Source organism: Arachis ipaensis, chromosome B2 (assembly GCF_059453495.1).
Source record: "Arachis ipaensis isolate K30076 ecotype BB chromosome B2, ASM5945349v1, whole genome shotgun sequence".
Lineage (NCBI taxonomy): Eukaryota > Viridiplantae > Streptophyta > Magnoliopsida > Fabales > Fabaceae > Arachis > Arachis ipaensis.
In genome coordinates, this window is record NC_142437.1 from 1878237 (window position 1) to 1894281 (window position 16045).

Consider the following 16045-nt stretch of genomic DNA (forward strand, 5'->3'; position numbering starts at 1 on the left):
CTATTTATAATTGTTAGATGTGTTAGTTTTATTTTGTTTGAATTACGGTAAGAAAAGGCTGAAAATTGTACCATATTTGAAGGATAGCTAGTTGAACCGCTTTTAAAATTTATGACTATGAATATTTATATAAGATGACTCACCTTAGTTTGCGTCCTATAAACTCCCATGACGAGATAAGATAATTTATCGTGACGTAAGCATAATTGTCGTTTTTTAACTTAAAAAGCATTTTCAATATACTAAAATTTAAAATGATAAATATTTAAAATTAATAAAGTGTCATCTTTTAACGCATTATTCCGTGATGAAGTATATTTCCAAATTTTATGGTTTTTTATATAATTAAATTAAAATTTTTCTCTCTCACACATATTTCAATTAATTTTCAAAAATTTTTAAATCAAATATTTTTAATTTTTAACAAAATTTTAATATTTTAAAAGTTATATATCTTTGTCTAAGATAATTAATTTGTCTTAGTAATATTTTTTTAATGTTTTTAATATATTAAAAATTTATTTATTTAACACATATTTTAAAAATTTTATTAAAATAATAAAAAATCTATTTATTTGGACAGAATTAAAAACTGATATATTTAAGCTAAAATTCACTGATCAATATATATATGTACGGTGATAAAGATTCTCTTGAATGCGGAGATTCGATGAGCAAAAGCTGGTTTTACTTAAGATTCCAAAGAACTCGAGACAGTGTACTGAGTGTAGTGCTGAATCAGTGAATCCTTTACATTTTATAATCTATATAATCAAATATTTATAAAATTTACACAAATATATCAAAAGTAATTTCTTTTTTTTTTATATTTTTTATAAAAAAATTAATAAAGTTAACTATATTTTTTAATGTATTTTACCCGTTGGCTGTTGCTCGTTGGTGGACCCCACATAGACCCATAGATGTAGCAACAAAGTGAATCTAACTCGTTTAAGAATTAAGTTACCTCATTATGGATGCTCCTTCGTATTCTTTGATGATGATTGAAAATTCTTACTAAATTAATATAATATATGTATATTGTATATAATTTTTTTTGTAAATATTTATAAGAATAAAGTGATAAATAAATTTATGAAGATTTATATTTTAGATATATTAGTTTTTTTAAAAAAATATTAATAAAGTTTTTTAAGATAGTAAATAGACATCTTATTTTAAATTAGTTCCTATAATTAAGATAGAAAGTCTTAATTTAAATTAATTTGTCTACGTTTATTATCTTATAGAACTTTATTGATATTTTTTTTAAACTAATCTGTCTGAAATATAAATTTTTAAGAGTTTATTGGTATTTTTATGAGGAGGAGTGTTAGAGGACCAGCAAATTTTGTAATTTATAGCCATCAATTAACTATTATTAGTGGTTTTAATAGTGTGAGATTTCATCTAATGGTGTGAAATTATTCTCTCTTCTTTTACTAGTTAAGTATTTGCCAAATTTTAATAGAAATGCTGCCCTCTAGACTTTGTCTTTTACCAGAACTATGAATTTGTATTGAAAAGAAATGTGAGAATAGAGAAAATGGCACAATGAATGAAATTGTTATTGATTCTGCAAGCACTGATTCATATACATATACATGAGGTTGCTTGTACAGTAAGCATTATTACCCGTAATAACTAACTCTAACTGTCACTAACTAACTCTAACTACTTCCAACCAACTAAAACTAACTTAACTAACTAGTTGATAGATAACGAAGTGTTAACAGAGACTTCATGTACAATGGAACAAGTTATTAGGATGTGGATCAAGTTAGTCTTTGAAAGTTTTAAATCTAAAAGATTTGTCATTATGGTATGCAAATTTTTTCTAACCTCATCTTGGCTTCTACACTCATGTATAATTTTAGATTCCTTTTGAATTGTGTCTTAAACATAAATACAGAGGCAAATTAAGAACAAAAAGAGACATAAAAGTGCTTTGAAGGACAGATAGAGACAAATGCACAGAAACTTTTTTTTATTCCTTACGGTATCCTCCAACCCAATAGGTCAAGTACTAATTCGTTGCGGATCGAAGCTCCATTTAAAGGTCTGCCACTGGCCAATAAGTTGCTGCATGTATAACGCGGGATTCAAACCTGCGACACTTACTTAAGCAGACGAGTGAGCTGACCACTCAACCAACTCAAGTTGGTTTTTTTAGAACCTTCTTTTATCCTCACAAGAATATCAAATTTATAAGTTTTAACTCTTGTATTCGCTCTCTTCTTTATATATTTTTTTCTATTTTAAGAAAAAAAATCTAATTTGAGTTTTTATTTAAGTTGATGATTTAGATGTTATATTTTTATTAGATTTGTGAATTTTGATTTGGGTTGATGATCTTTGCAGAGTAGTGGTGGAAGAAGGTTAAGAGTTGTTTATTGTAAGAGAAAGATGGATAAAAATGACTTTTACAATTTTTTTTGGTATTTATATCTATATTTTTACCAAACAAAACATATAGAGACTAATTTTAATAGAATTTCAAAAATTTTAATGGATGGATACTTTGAAATAAACCATACCCCTTTATGTATTCTGCATATTTTAGAATGTGTTATGCAGCATCCTATCCTGAACTTCAAAACTGTTATTTTTTCTTTAATGTGAATTATTCATATATTTTAACACCAAATGTAGATCTTAAAGAATAATACCAAGTTCCAAAAATTTTTTATTTTTAGGATTTTTCTAACTGGTGTCCAAAAGAACAAATCGTTTTAACTTTTTAAATAAAGTAATCCCCTTATAATTTATGAAACATTTGTGATTATATTTTTCACTACTCTTCTGTTATGGCAAACGTAGATAATTTGGATAATGTATTATAAGCATATTTTGAGAATAATATAAGGAGGGGTATGAAAAATTATCTTAGCCATTTAGCACTTTTATTTTTAAGTGAGACCAGAGCATGATATTAACTAATAAATTTGTAGATCTAACATTACTGATACATCAATTAGAACAGAGTTATAGTTGTGATAGGATATAATCTATCTTAAGCCTTTGTTGATGATTTATTGAGTTTTGTTTATTCTGTTTTATATGTGTTGATAGTGCAGATAATATGTACCATGGTATTAACTTAAGTAGATGCCTCCAAATTTGTTAAATTGAGTGCACACATGTTTTCAGCTTCTTAGTTTATTATATTATTTATGTAATTGTGATCCTTTAGTTTGTTAGCTTTGATGCTGCTCTATTTATTATTTTCTCTGTGGCAAAATTGTTTTAGAACTAGATCAACTATGGTGAGCTCTCCCTGCTCTTTATTTCGTGTATATGTTTGAATTATAGGATTGATTTTTCACCAAAAGTGTAATTTTATTATGTGTGAATAATCATATGATGATCAAAGCAGAGTTAAAAGGAGAATAATTTTTTTTATATGAATATTAGACTAAAATGATGAAATTATCTTTAAGTAAAAATTAAATTGATAAAAATAAACTGGTTTAATTTAAATTAAAAAATATTATTTAATTAAAAATAAAATAAGCTAGACGTCTTTTCGTAAATATGTCATGAGCATTTCTTTATTTTAGACACTCATCTAAAGGAATATTTAAAATAGTGTCAGGAACTATTTAAATTATCTTATTTAGTGACTATTAAAAGAGAAAAAGTTAAGGGAATCATCACTTTTATCAAAATCTGATCAGTACTTAGTTAGATGTAATCTCACACCATTAAAAATACTAATGATAACTAATTAATGACTATAAATTATAAAATCTACTAATCCCTATCACTTTTTATTAAAAAAAATAAAAATATTTTAAATATGTCATTGTCAATACAAAAATATGTGTTATCACTTCAGATAAAATATGATATACCATAAAAACGATTTTATTTTCTCACTTTTTTCCTTCACTCCTTTAGATTTTTTTAGACATTGTGAGAACATTTTTTCACTTGCTTTACCATCCTCTAATTTTTTTTTATTGTTCTTTATTTGATAAAAAGAAACAAAATAAGAGAACTAACAAATCAATTTTTGGTGTTATATTGAAAAACAGGAGAGAATGTATAAATTTCTGTGGTTTTGAAAAGCTCTTTCATTTACTTTTGACATTAATAAAGATTTTAACAATTATTACATTATTATTATTATTATTTCATATCTTTAGTTTTTTGTATTGCTTATAAGTCATTATTAGAGGTGTATTTTTCTAAAATTTATTTACCTTTAACCTCTTCTCATAATTTTTATTTATTTTTTTCACAAAACTTCATCCATATCAATGATTTAAAATTTCTAATACATCTTTATACTAACTATTACACCTCATTTTGGTGTTGTTACTTAGATTATTTTTCATTAGTAATAGAAATTAGTTATTTAATTTATGGTTATAATTAATGTTTTTAGTAAGAGTACATAAAAAGTACATAAGAAAAGATGTAACTACTAAACAAATTTTTTTTTTTCAAGTCACTAATCATGAAATAGGAACTTTCATTACAGAATAATACATGAAATGTACAAAATATACCCAAGAAAATGTCCCTATAATATGGTTTGACATACTATGACTCTTTATATAACTATAAATAAACTGTAAACAACCATGAATGACTAATATTTATACAGAAATATCTTTCTGGTGTATGTAAGGTCAGAGATAATTACCCTCAAGTAGGACCTTAAGGCCATGTTATTCTCAAAAGAAACTGGGTTAAGTCAGAGCCAACTTTAACTTATATACTGATATGACATGATTTAACCTTATTCACAATTTCATCTGCTTCATCCACAGCGACCACTTAACAGCTTCTAAAAATTTATCATTTCTGCGCAGCGCGGTGATAAGATTAGTGTAAGTTATCTTGTCTGGTTCAATTCCATTATCTCTCATTTCCTTGATCAAATCTACAGCATCTTCAACCATCCCTGCAACTCCATAAGCCTTAATCAATGTGTTATAGCTGTACAAATCAAGTCCAAGGCCACATTCTTTCAATTCAGTGTGAACATTAGCAACTTCTTCGATCCATCCTTGCTCCCCATAGATATTGATCATGGTGTTGTATGTGTAGTGGTCAGAGGCACAGTTTGATTCCTTCATCTTCTGCAATATGGATCTAAAAGTTTCCATTTGACCATCTTTCCCGTAAGCATCCAGCATAGAATTGTAGGCTTCAAGGGAAACTGAAAACCCATCAAATTGCATCTTGTCAACCATCCATGACATGTTTTTGAAGTCTTTATTTTTACCGAATGCTGCAATGATAGTATTGTAAGAGATCGCATCAACCAGACCTTGCTTCTTAGCCATGCAGAAAATCCTATTAACCTTCTTGAAGAGCCTAGCTTTTCCAAAGATGTCAAGCATGACATTGAAAGTGATCGTGTTAGGGGTAAATCCACGGTCTAGCATCTCTTCAAAAAGCCTGGAAAGCTCGTCTACTGGCAGAGCCTGCGCACAGCAGTTTAGGACACAATTATATAGTTCCTGATCCCAATCCACACGATCTTTCGAGACTTTGTAGTAAAGGGCAGTTAACTTATCCACCTTGTTGCATCTTTGGTAAATACGAAACATATCACGTAGCAAAAAGATGTCTGGCACGATGTCTGGTAGCTTGTCAATTTCATCCAGAACAGAGCAAGCATCTTTCAGCGATCCAGCTTTGACATACATTCTAACAACAATGCTAAAGGCAATCATATCCAATTGAATCCCTGAAGACTTCAACTGCATATACAACATCTCTGCCTCATTGAAGAGGCCCATGACACTGTAAATGTCAATCATGGTGCACAAAATATGCATGTTAGGCTTATCAACATTCTTGTGAATTTGATTATATATCTTAACAGCATTCTCCAGCATACCTGCCTCTTTGCACGAGCAAATCAAAAGATGACACAAGTTATCCTCATAAGGCTCGTCACACCACTTCTTCTCTTTCAACACTTTAATAGCATCTTCTATCAGCTTGTGTTTTACATAAGCCATGACCAGAGAGGAGCAAGAATGTTGATTAACAAGAATGTGTTCATAGCAGCTCCTGTTCATGTTCAACAAAAGCGGCAATTTATCAACCCTGCCAGTACTCTCATAAGCATGTAATAGAGTGCCAAGCATAGAAGAGTACTGGCATCCAGCCTCCACCATATCTCCAAGAGTTCCAACAGCACCCTCTTCGTCTCCATGTTTGGCCTGCAACTTTAACATAGTGTACAAATTCGACGAATTCGGTTTGTACCCTAACCGCTTGAGCTCCTTATAATACCACATGGCTTCTACATAATTATCAACTCTACCCCATCCCTCAATCATAGAACGGAAAGTGGTCTCATCAGGGTCCAACCCAACATTCTTCAGTTTCACAAACAACTTCTGAGCAGCATCCATATTGGAAGCTTTTCCATACCCAGTTATCATAATATTATATGCAACAATATTGGGACTGAACCCTGCCTCTTCCATTGACACCAAAACCTTCTCAGCATCCCTCAATTTTCCTTGCTGGCTATAAGCATTCAGCATCACCAACCAATTCTCCATATTAGGAACAATTTTGTCTTCTCTCATCAAGCTAATTATGTCTTCTGCCTTTTCATACAATCTAAAACGGGTGTATATCGTAATCATACCTGAATATGCCGGTTCAAACAACATCCCTAACTGCCTCATCTGAGAAAACATGAACTCTGCCTCCTCAATGTTCCATCCTTTCCTGTAAAGCCCCATCAACATGCTGAACGTCGCCGCATTCGGCGCCACACCGGAATCCAACATCAGTCGGAACCACTTCGCCCCCAGTTCCACTAAACCCCGCCTCCGACAAGCGTATATGAGAGTGTTGAAAGCCTGCAAGCTCAATTCGGACCCGAATTTGGTTCTCATTTCCAAAACTAGTTTCTTTGCAGCTTCCCAATCTTCCTTCTTGCTCAGCAAACGAAGGACGATGTTGTAAGCACGGTCGTTTTGCTCTAATTTCCCCATTCCTCTCATCCACTCAAAAAACGACATCGTTTTGGCGTCGTCGCTCGTCCTCTCAAGCACTCTCAAGATCGCATTGCAATGCTCCGTGCTTAGTTCAGGACCAACTGAAGAGTAATCCACGTCAGCATCGTCGCCGTCACGGCGCACGAGGAACTTATCAATTTCTAGTGGAGCACTGTTCTTGGCTTCGTAGCCCAACCTAAATTCAGCTCCGATTTGTGGGTTTGGCACTCGCTTCGCCACCCGAGCCTTGTTCCGAACCTTAGGCTTAGAACTGAAGTTCGCGTCGATCTGAATGTACTTCGTTTTGGGTAGGGATTTGAAAGGGAAAGCTCCGTAACAAGATACAGTAGGGATTGAGGTCTTTGAATCGAAAGTATCTATGAAAATAGAAAATCTGAGAGAAGCCATGAAAGAGAAAAGAAAAGAAGTAGATAGAGTGTTGTGGTTGTAACCGGTGGTGATGGAACCACCTCATTTTGCTCTCATCTCATCGCTTAATCATGTTGCCTCTGACCTAACCCTGCTTCTTGTGAGAATAAAATGGCTTTTTTTGGTACTTACATTTATGTGTTATTTATGTACTTTTATTGAAAAAATTAATTATAATTATAAATTAAATAATTAATTTTTATTTCTAATAGAAAATAATCTACATTACAGGTGTAACGATGTTTAAACATTATTGTTATTATGCTCATTGTTATTTCAATTTAAATTCCATAATTGAGCACTACTTAAATTTCAACCTCTTCTTTTTTATATCTGTCAAATGTATTGGAGTACCAAATTAAGTGGCTAAATAAGTAAATATAATATGACATAACATAGGTCAAAGGGAAGGGCCAAAAATTTTATTTCTATTATGTTACCATTAACTTGAGGAAACAAATTGATAGGAACCACAAATGTCCTTTATAAGGAAAAAAAAATAAACTATTAACTTGATCCTTGTCTATTTTTTTAGAATGGCAATGCAATCTTTTAAAATAAAAGTGTTCTATTTCAATTTTTGTGGATATTTTTCTGTTAAGTTCTGACAAAAAATGATGACATATCAAATTACATGACTAAACTGTTTTGCCGAAAAAAATTTTGTATGTCAACGTGGACAATCAAAAATGAATAAGAGTTTAATTATCTCTTATTTCAAATTAGTTAGGAGTTTATTTATTTTTTAAATTATTTTTTATTTATTATATTAATATTTTTTTAATAAATTATTTAAATTTAAAAATATCATTTATTATGAAACTAAATAAATAATTTTGAATATAATTTTTAAATATATAAATAATAAATATTAAAATACAATTAATATATTAATAATAATAACCCTATGATATATTACTAGTATTATGATACAGATAATTATCGCAATAAAATAGAAATTAAAGAATACATTATTTGATATATAGTAAAATTTTTTTGAGTAACAATAAACTTAATTTTTTATCTCTTTAAACTAAATTAATAATTCTATTTGATATCTTTGCACTAAAATATACTATTAGCGAGCTATTAATATTAAATGAAATTACACACACACGGATATATATATATATATTTGTTCTAATTTCATCTTGGCTTTTACCCTCATGTATAATTTTAGACTCCTTTTGAATTGTGACTTAATACAAATAGAAAAGCAAATTAAGAACAAAGGGAGACACAAAAATGATTAGGAGTGATAGAGACAAATACACACAAAAAATTCTTCTATTCCAAAAGTTAAGACACAAATTTGGTAAAGAGATATAAATTTTTGAGAACCTTTTTTATCCTCAAAACAATGTTGAATTTCGGATTTTTAACTCTTATTCTCTCTCTATTTTTTTCCCTTTTTTAAAGAAAAAACTAATTTGAATTTTTTATTTAAATTGATGATTTAGATGTTACATTCTTAGATTTGTGAATTTCGACTAAATAAACCACTATTATTCAAGTCACTGCCGCGAACTGAATTTAGAAAGACATTATTTTACTTCCTACATTCTCTGTTTAGCAATAGTTATAATCTATTATGGATAAAGTAGATAATTAGGATAATGTATTATAAGTACATTTTGAGAATAATATAAGTAGGGTAAGAAAAATTATCTTAGTCATTTAGCACTTTAATTTTTAAGTGAAACCAGAGCATGATATTAACTAATATATTTGTAGATCTAACATTACTGATACATCAATTAAAACAGAGAGTTATACTTGTGATAGGATATAATCTATCTTAAGCCTTTGTTGATGATTCATTGGGTTTTGTTTATTCTGTTTTATATGTGTTGATAGTGCAGATAATATGTACCATGGTATTAACTTAAGTAGATGCCTTCAAATTTGATAAATTGAGTGCACACATGTTTTCAGCTTCTTTGTTTATTAAGATTATTTATGTGATTGTGATTCTTTAGTTTGTTAGCTTTGATGCTGCTCTATTTATTATTTTCTATGTGGGAAAATTGTTTTAGAATCAGATCAAATATGATGAGCTCTCTTCTGGTTTTTTATTTCGTGTATATAGTTTGAATTATATGATTGATTTTATACTTAAAATTGTAATTTTATTATGTGTGAATAATTATATGATGACCAAAGCATAGTTAAAAAGAAAATATTTTTAAGTATAAATTAAATTAGTAGAAGTAAATTGGTTAAATTTGAATTATAAAAAAAATATTTAATTAAAAATTAATTAAACTAAATATCTCTTCGTTAATATGTGAGATCTTTTTTACATATTTATCGAAAATAATATTTAAAATAGTGTCAGAACTATTTAAATTATCTTATTTAATGACTAATTTTAAAAAAAATCGAGAATATAGTCAATAAAAAAAAATGTCCTTATACAAAAAACACATTGTGTTGTCACTTCAAATAAAAAAACATGATCCTATAAGTCTATAAAAAAGATTTTATTCCTCACTTTTCTCCTTCACTCCTTTAGATTTTTTCTAGATATTGTGAAGAGCATTTCTTTACTTGTTCCACTCTTCTCTCATCCCTCTTATGTTCTTTATTTTATAAAAAGAAACAAAACAAGAGAACTAAAAAAATCAGCCTTTGGTATTCTATTGAAAGACCAGAGAGAATGTATCTAAATTTCTTTCACTTTGAAAAACTCATTCATTTACTTTTGACTTTAATAAAGGTTTCAATATTTGTTTTACATTATTATTTCATATGTTTAGTTTTTTTTGTATTGTTTATAAGACATTATTAGATGTGTGTTTCTCAAAAATTTATTTACTCTTAATCTCTTTTCATAATTTTTTTTTTTCACAAAACTTCATCCGTATCAATGATTTAAAATTACTCTTGTTTGGTTGATTTATTTTTACCTAATAGATTAATAAGCACTAATGTGTCCATTAATAATTTATTTTATATAATGTGTATAATAGTAACAAATTTTTTATTAGTTAAAATGTAAACACTCTTTTCTTTTTAATAAATAACTTTGTGAATAACACAAATACTTTGAGAAAAATTATATATTAAATTTCTCTTCATTCCTTTTGTATACCGTAAATATTACTAGATTCAAATATAACAAATACTACTGTAATAATTAATGTATTAATAGGCACTAATTTATCTTTTTATACATTATATATATATATATATCAAATATGAAGATAGTCAACATGGTAATAAATATCTTATATTCTAACTAAAAAAATATTAGTATCAATTCTTCAAAATAAGAGTTCTTTTTAAGTTATTATAAATATCTAAGCTCAGACAGATCAATGGCTAATCCATCCAATACTTGTTTAAGCGGACGAGTGAGCTGACTACTCGACCAACCTAAGTTGATTGGCTTCTCATGTTATTCAATAAGTATATAGATTTATTTTTTTTTAAATGATTCATAATTTGTGTTTTTTTTTTCCATAAATGAAAGCTATGAACTTGTGTTGAAAAGAAATGTTAGAATAGAGAAGAGAGGAAAAGGTAGAATGAATGAGATTGTTATTGATTCTGCATGCACTGATTCATATATATACATGAAGTTGCTTGTACAGTAAGCATTGTTACCAGTAATAACTAACTCTAACCGTCACTAACTCTAACTACTTCCAACCAACTGAAACTAACTTAACTAACTAATTGATAGACAATGAAGTGTTAACAGAGACTTCATGTTTAGGTTGTGGATCAAGTTACTCTTCATCTTAGCTTCTACATTTATGTATAATTTTATATTTCTTTTGATTTGTGACTTAAAACAGAAATACAGAGGCAAATTAAGAACAAAGAGAAACATAAAAGTGTTTAGAAGGAAAGATAGAGACAAATACACACAAAAAATTCTTCTATTCCAAAAGCTAGGACACAAATTTGGTTAAGAGATATAAATTTTTGAGAACTTTTTTTATCTTCACAAGAATATCAAATTTACAGGTTTAACTCTTGTATTCTCTCCCTTCTTTTTATGTTTTTTTCCTATTTGAAGAAAAAATCTAGTTTGAGGTTTTATTTAAGTTGATCATTTAGATGTTATATTTTTAGATTTGTGAATTTTGATTTGGATTGGTGATCTTTGCAGAGTAGTGGTGGAAGAAGGTTAAGAGTTGTTTAATGTAAGAGAAAAATGGGTAAAAAGGACTTTTATAATTTTTTTTTTGGTATTTATAGTTATATTTTTACCAAACAAAATATATAGATACAATTTTTTTTGTCTGTCTCTAATTTTTTCACTTTTGCCTTCTTTGTCTCTGGACAAAAGTCAAATAGAACTTTAAAAATTTTAATGGATACTTTGAAATAATTATATTTCCATAATTTATGAAACATGTGTGATTCTATTTTCACTAATCTTCTGTTATGGAGAACGTAGATAATTAGGATAATGTATTGTTATAAGTACATATTGAGAATAATATAAGGAGGGTAAGAAAAATTATCTTAGTCATTTAGCACTTTTATTTTTGAGTGAGACCAGAGCATGATATGAACTAATAAATTTGTAGATCTAACATTATTGATACATCAATTAAAACAGAGAGTTATACTTGTGATAGGATATAATCTATCTTAAGCCTTTGTTGATGATTTATTGGGTTTCGTTTATTCTGTTTTTTATGTGTTGATAGTGCAGATAATATGTACCATGGTATTAACTTAAGTAGATGCCTCCATATTTGATAATTTGAGTGCACACATGTTTTCGGCTTCTTAGTTTATTATATTATTTATGTGATTATGATCCTTTAGTTTGTTAGCCTTGATGCTGCTCTATTTATTATTTTTTCTCTGGCAAAATTGTTTTAGAATCAGATCAAATATGATGAGCTCTCCCCTGCTATTTTATTTTGTGTATATAGTTTGAATTATATGATTGATTTTATACTTAAGAGTGTAATTTTCTTATGTGTGAATAATTATATGATGTCCAAAGCATAGTTAAAAAGAGAATATTTTTAAGTTTAAATTAAATTGGTAGGAGTAAATTGGTTAAATTTAAATTAAAAAAATATTTAATTAAAAATAAATTAAACTAAATATTTTTTTGTTAATATATTAAGGGTATTTTTTTTAAATATTCATTAAAAAAATATTTAAAATAATGTCAGAACTATTTAAATTATCTTATTTAGTGACTAATTTTAATAAAAAACGAGAATAAATTAACTGTGTCCACCCCATGACCTTATCATTAAAAAACAATCTATGTGTTGTCATTTCAAATAAAAAAAAAACATGATACTAGAAGTCTATAAAAAAGATTTTATTCCTCACTTTTCTCCTTCACTCCTTTAGATTTTTTCTAGACATTATGAGAACATTTCTTGGCTTGCTCCACTCTTCTCTAGTCCCTCTTATGTTCTTTATTTTATAAAAAGAAACAAAACAAGAGAACTAAAAAATTAGTCTTTGATGTTCTATTGAAAGACAGGAGAGATTGAGAGAATGTATCTAAATTTCTTCCACTTTGAAAAGCTTATTCATTTACTTAATTACCTCATTCAAATCAAACACAATTACATTGATTCTAAAAAAAGCCTAACTCCGTTTGATTTTTTCCTTTGAATAAAATCCGTAATGCATTTTTAATTTCCGACACAAATAGTCATGCTAACTATTATTACATCTAATTTTGGTGCAATTATGTTTAACATTATTGGTATTATGCATTTATGCTTATTGTTATTTCAATTTCAATTCCATAATTTAGCACTACATAAACTTCAAGCTCTTCTTTCTCATTTCTGCCAAATGATTTGTTTTGGAGCATCAAATTAGAAAAGTGGCTAAATAAGTAAATATAACATGACATAACATAGGTCAAGAGAAAGGTCCAAAAATTTTTATTTCTATTATGTTATTATTAACTTGAGGAAACAAATGGATAAGAATCACAAATGCCCTTTATAAGGCACAAAAAAGTGTAAGAGAGGCCAAAGGCCTATAAGAGGAAGTTACTTTCAAAATATGCCTTATGTGGCCCACATCTATATTTATGCTTACTCTTATGCATGAGCCAAATATATATGAAAAAAATACCCTAAACCCAATTTACCATTATACCCTTCTCCTTTCAAAGGTTTGACTCACACTGTTTTCACGGTCCACCTCCTTCCCACTTTATAATATCCAACGGCCATGATTTAATTAAAGGTCATAGATTTTATGTAAAAGAATATTTAAAATTTAATTTTAACCTCAGCCACGTGGCCAACACACATCATCATAACGTACCATATAATATGCATATATATATATATATCCATATGAAACCAAAATTAACATTATGATTTCCATAACCCTAAATATTGATTCATAAGAGAGGGAGAGGAACATACAACACCACCAAATACAACACAAACCCCCACCCTACCATACATAATAATAATAATAATAATAATAATAATATTCCAAAACAACAACAACAACAATAACATTACATTGATTGAACCCCAACCCTCGATCTTATACTATATGATATTATTATATATATAATCACATAAGAGATTTAAGAGACCTAGCTTTAACTGGCTTCCTCATTCTCTTCTTGTTCCCAATCTCTTCATCATCGTTGATGTTATCCTCTTCTTCTTCTTCGTCGTCATCATCAATCTCCACATAATCCAATTCCCCAACATTCACTAAAGAATAACCAACAACACTATCTTCCATGCCACTACCTTTATTATTATTATTATTAACACTAACAACATTTGTAACATTATTATTAATATTAATATTATTATTATTATTATTATTATTATTATTATTATTATTACCACCTTCTACTTCTGCGGCTTCGGCTTCATTCATGATAGTAACGATTTTCGATGGTTCCTCCAATGCTCGATTATTGTTATGATTATTCTCATTTCCGTTACCATGGCTGTTCTTGCTTTCGTCTTCTCCTCCTCCGCCACCGCCGCCATGTCTGCCGCCTCTTCTCCGCCCCCATAGCGGTCCAAACCCTGAATAGTAGTAAAATTCGTACGGATTACTCGACGCCGGTGGTGGTTTCTTGCTGCCAGCGGCGGCGGGAGGAGGACCACCACGATTCTTATTGGCGCGGCTGCTGCGAGCTCCTCCAGCAGCTGCCGCCGGTGTCTTCTTGCTGTAACCAGCTCCGCCGTTCGCGGCGGCAACTTTTGCTCCCTTTCCACTATCGCGACGATGGACAGCCGTCATTGCCGCCACGGCTGCATCGTCGTCTTGAAGAGCAACCATCTTGGTTTTGTCGTCAATGTCCATCATCGAAGCGACGCTGATAGATTCAGATTCGAGCAGAGAGCAAAGAAGGAGAAGAAGAGAGAAATAAACGAATAAAGCACGCAAATTTTTGGCATAATCGAACAAATGCAGAAACAAAAAAAACCCTAATGTTGATAACACGAACTGAAAGAGAAGAAGAAGAAGCAAACAGAAAAATCGAGAGGAATGATAATTGATACGTTTACCTTTCAACAGGTCCAACGGAATCTGCAGCATTTACAGAAGCGTGGGTGGTGGTGGTGGTGGTGGTGGTGGTGAGGAAGGTGGTGTTGTTATTGTTGTGGCATTCGAACTGGGTAGAGAAAAATAGTGAGAAATGAGGGGTACCCAATAACCTAATTGGGTGTTTGAATTGAAAGGGAACGATTTCACGTGGAAAATTTGTGTGTTTGTGAAGAACCCTAAATGAGGTAAAGCTGAATAATAATAATGAATAACGAATAATGAATAATGAATAATAATAAGAAACCCAAAAGATAAAAACCCTAAAAAATGAAACTTTTTTTTCGGGTTATTATTATGTGGGTAGATCTGAGAATAAGAGAATGAAGGAGGAACCTGGATGGAATCAGAGTCAAAGGGGATCACATCCCATGGAGACTGGTTCAGCTGGCACACGTGGGTATGACGAAATGAGAATGAAGAACAAGAACCTGTTCCTCCTTCTGAGGAAGATGAGCTTAATAACTCTAAAGATGAGAACTTCGCGTTCTTGCGGATCCTCATGTTGAACCAGCACCACCAGCAGAAGCAGTAGCAGAAGAAAATGGTGTGTGAAGAAGAGAAGAGAAAGAAAGAAATAAAGGTTTCAGATTTTTTGGTTTTTTGTTTGGTGTGTGAATAATGAAATGAAAGGAACGAAATCGAATGGGAAGAGAACGAAGGAATGGGAATTTATATTTTCATTTTTGTATTTAGTATTTATATTTTTTATATTTTAGATTTATGCTTATTTATTTATTTAGGTCACTTTTTTGGTGGTGTTGTTTTGTTTTGTGCTGTGTTGTGTTGCTGCTACCTCAAACTTAGAGAGAGATTAGTGAGTAGTGAGTTAAAAGGGACCTCTTTTTTTGGTGTTTGGTTCTTTTTTTTCTCTATTGTTTTTACAGATCTCTCTCTCTTTCTGAATTTCAAGACTAATTAGTAATTAAAAAATAAGGTTCTTCTCTCTATTTTTTTATCCCTTTTTTGTGTTATGATTTTTTGCTTTTTATGAATTTGGATTTGGGGATTGTTTGTTAGGACTATGATGCCCTTAGGTTAAGTGTGTATTTACAATGATTTGGAGAAAAAATTGGTACGGCTGCTTTTGCCACTATTTTGCTCAAAAG

General features: G+C 29.7%; 2 protein-coding genes across 3 annotated transcripts; both read right to left on the minus strand.

Annotated features, from left to right (window-relative positions):
- Window positions 1-4527: 4527 nt before the first annotated feature.
- LOC107621709 (Tetratricopeptide repeat (TPR)-like superfamily protein) lies at window positions 4528-7509 on the minus strand. 2 transcript variants are annotated; one of them, XM_088505328.1, is made up of 2 exons: window positions 5858-7509; window positions 4528-5734 (listed from the first exon to the last, which is right to left on the minus strand). In XM_088505328.1, exons 1-2 carry the CDS (start codon window positions 7383-7385, stop codon window positions 4752-4754), a joined length of 2511 nt encoding a protein of 836 aa, XP_088361454.1. In that variant the 5' UTR covers window positions 7386-7509; the 3' UTR covers window positions 4528-4751. The 2 variants fall into 2 exon arrangements, with proteins under 2 accessions (XP_088361454.1, XP_016179213.1); XM_016323727.3 differs by having other exon boundaries at window positions 4528-7509.
- A 6205-nt stretch (window positions 7510-13714) lies between these two features.
- On the minus strand, window positions 13715-15605 carry EDA8 (Putative membrane lipoprotein). Its single transcript, XM_016330909.3, has 3 exons — window positions 15273-15605; window positions 14900-15006; window positions 13715-14706 (listed from the first exon to the last, which is right to left on the minus strand). The coding sequence occupies exons 1-3, from the start codon at window positions 15438-15440 to the stop codon at window positions 13941-13943; spliced, it is 1041 nt and encodes a 346-aa protein (XP_016186395.2). The 5' UTR covers window positions 15441-15605; the 3' UTR covers window positions 13715-13940.
- Between the last annotated feature and the right edge of the window lie 440 nt (window positions 15606-16045).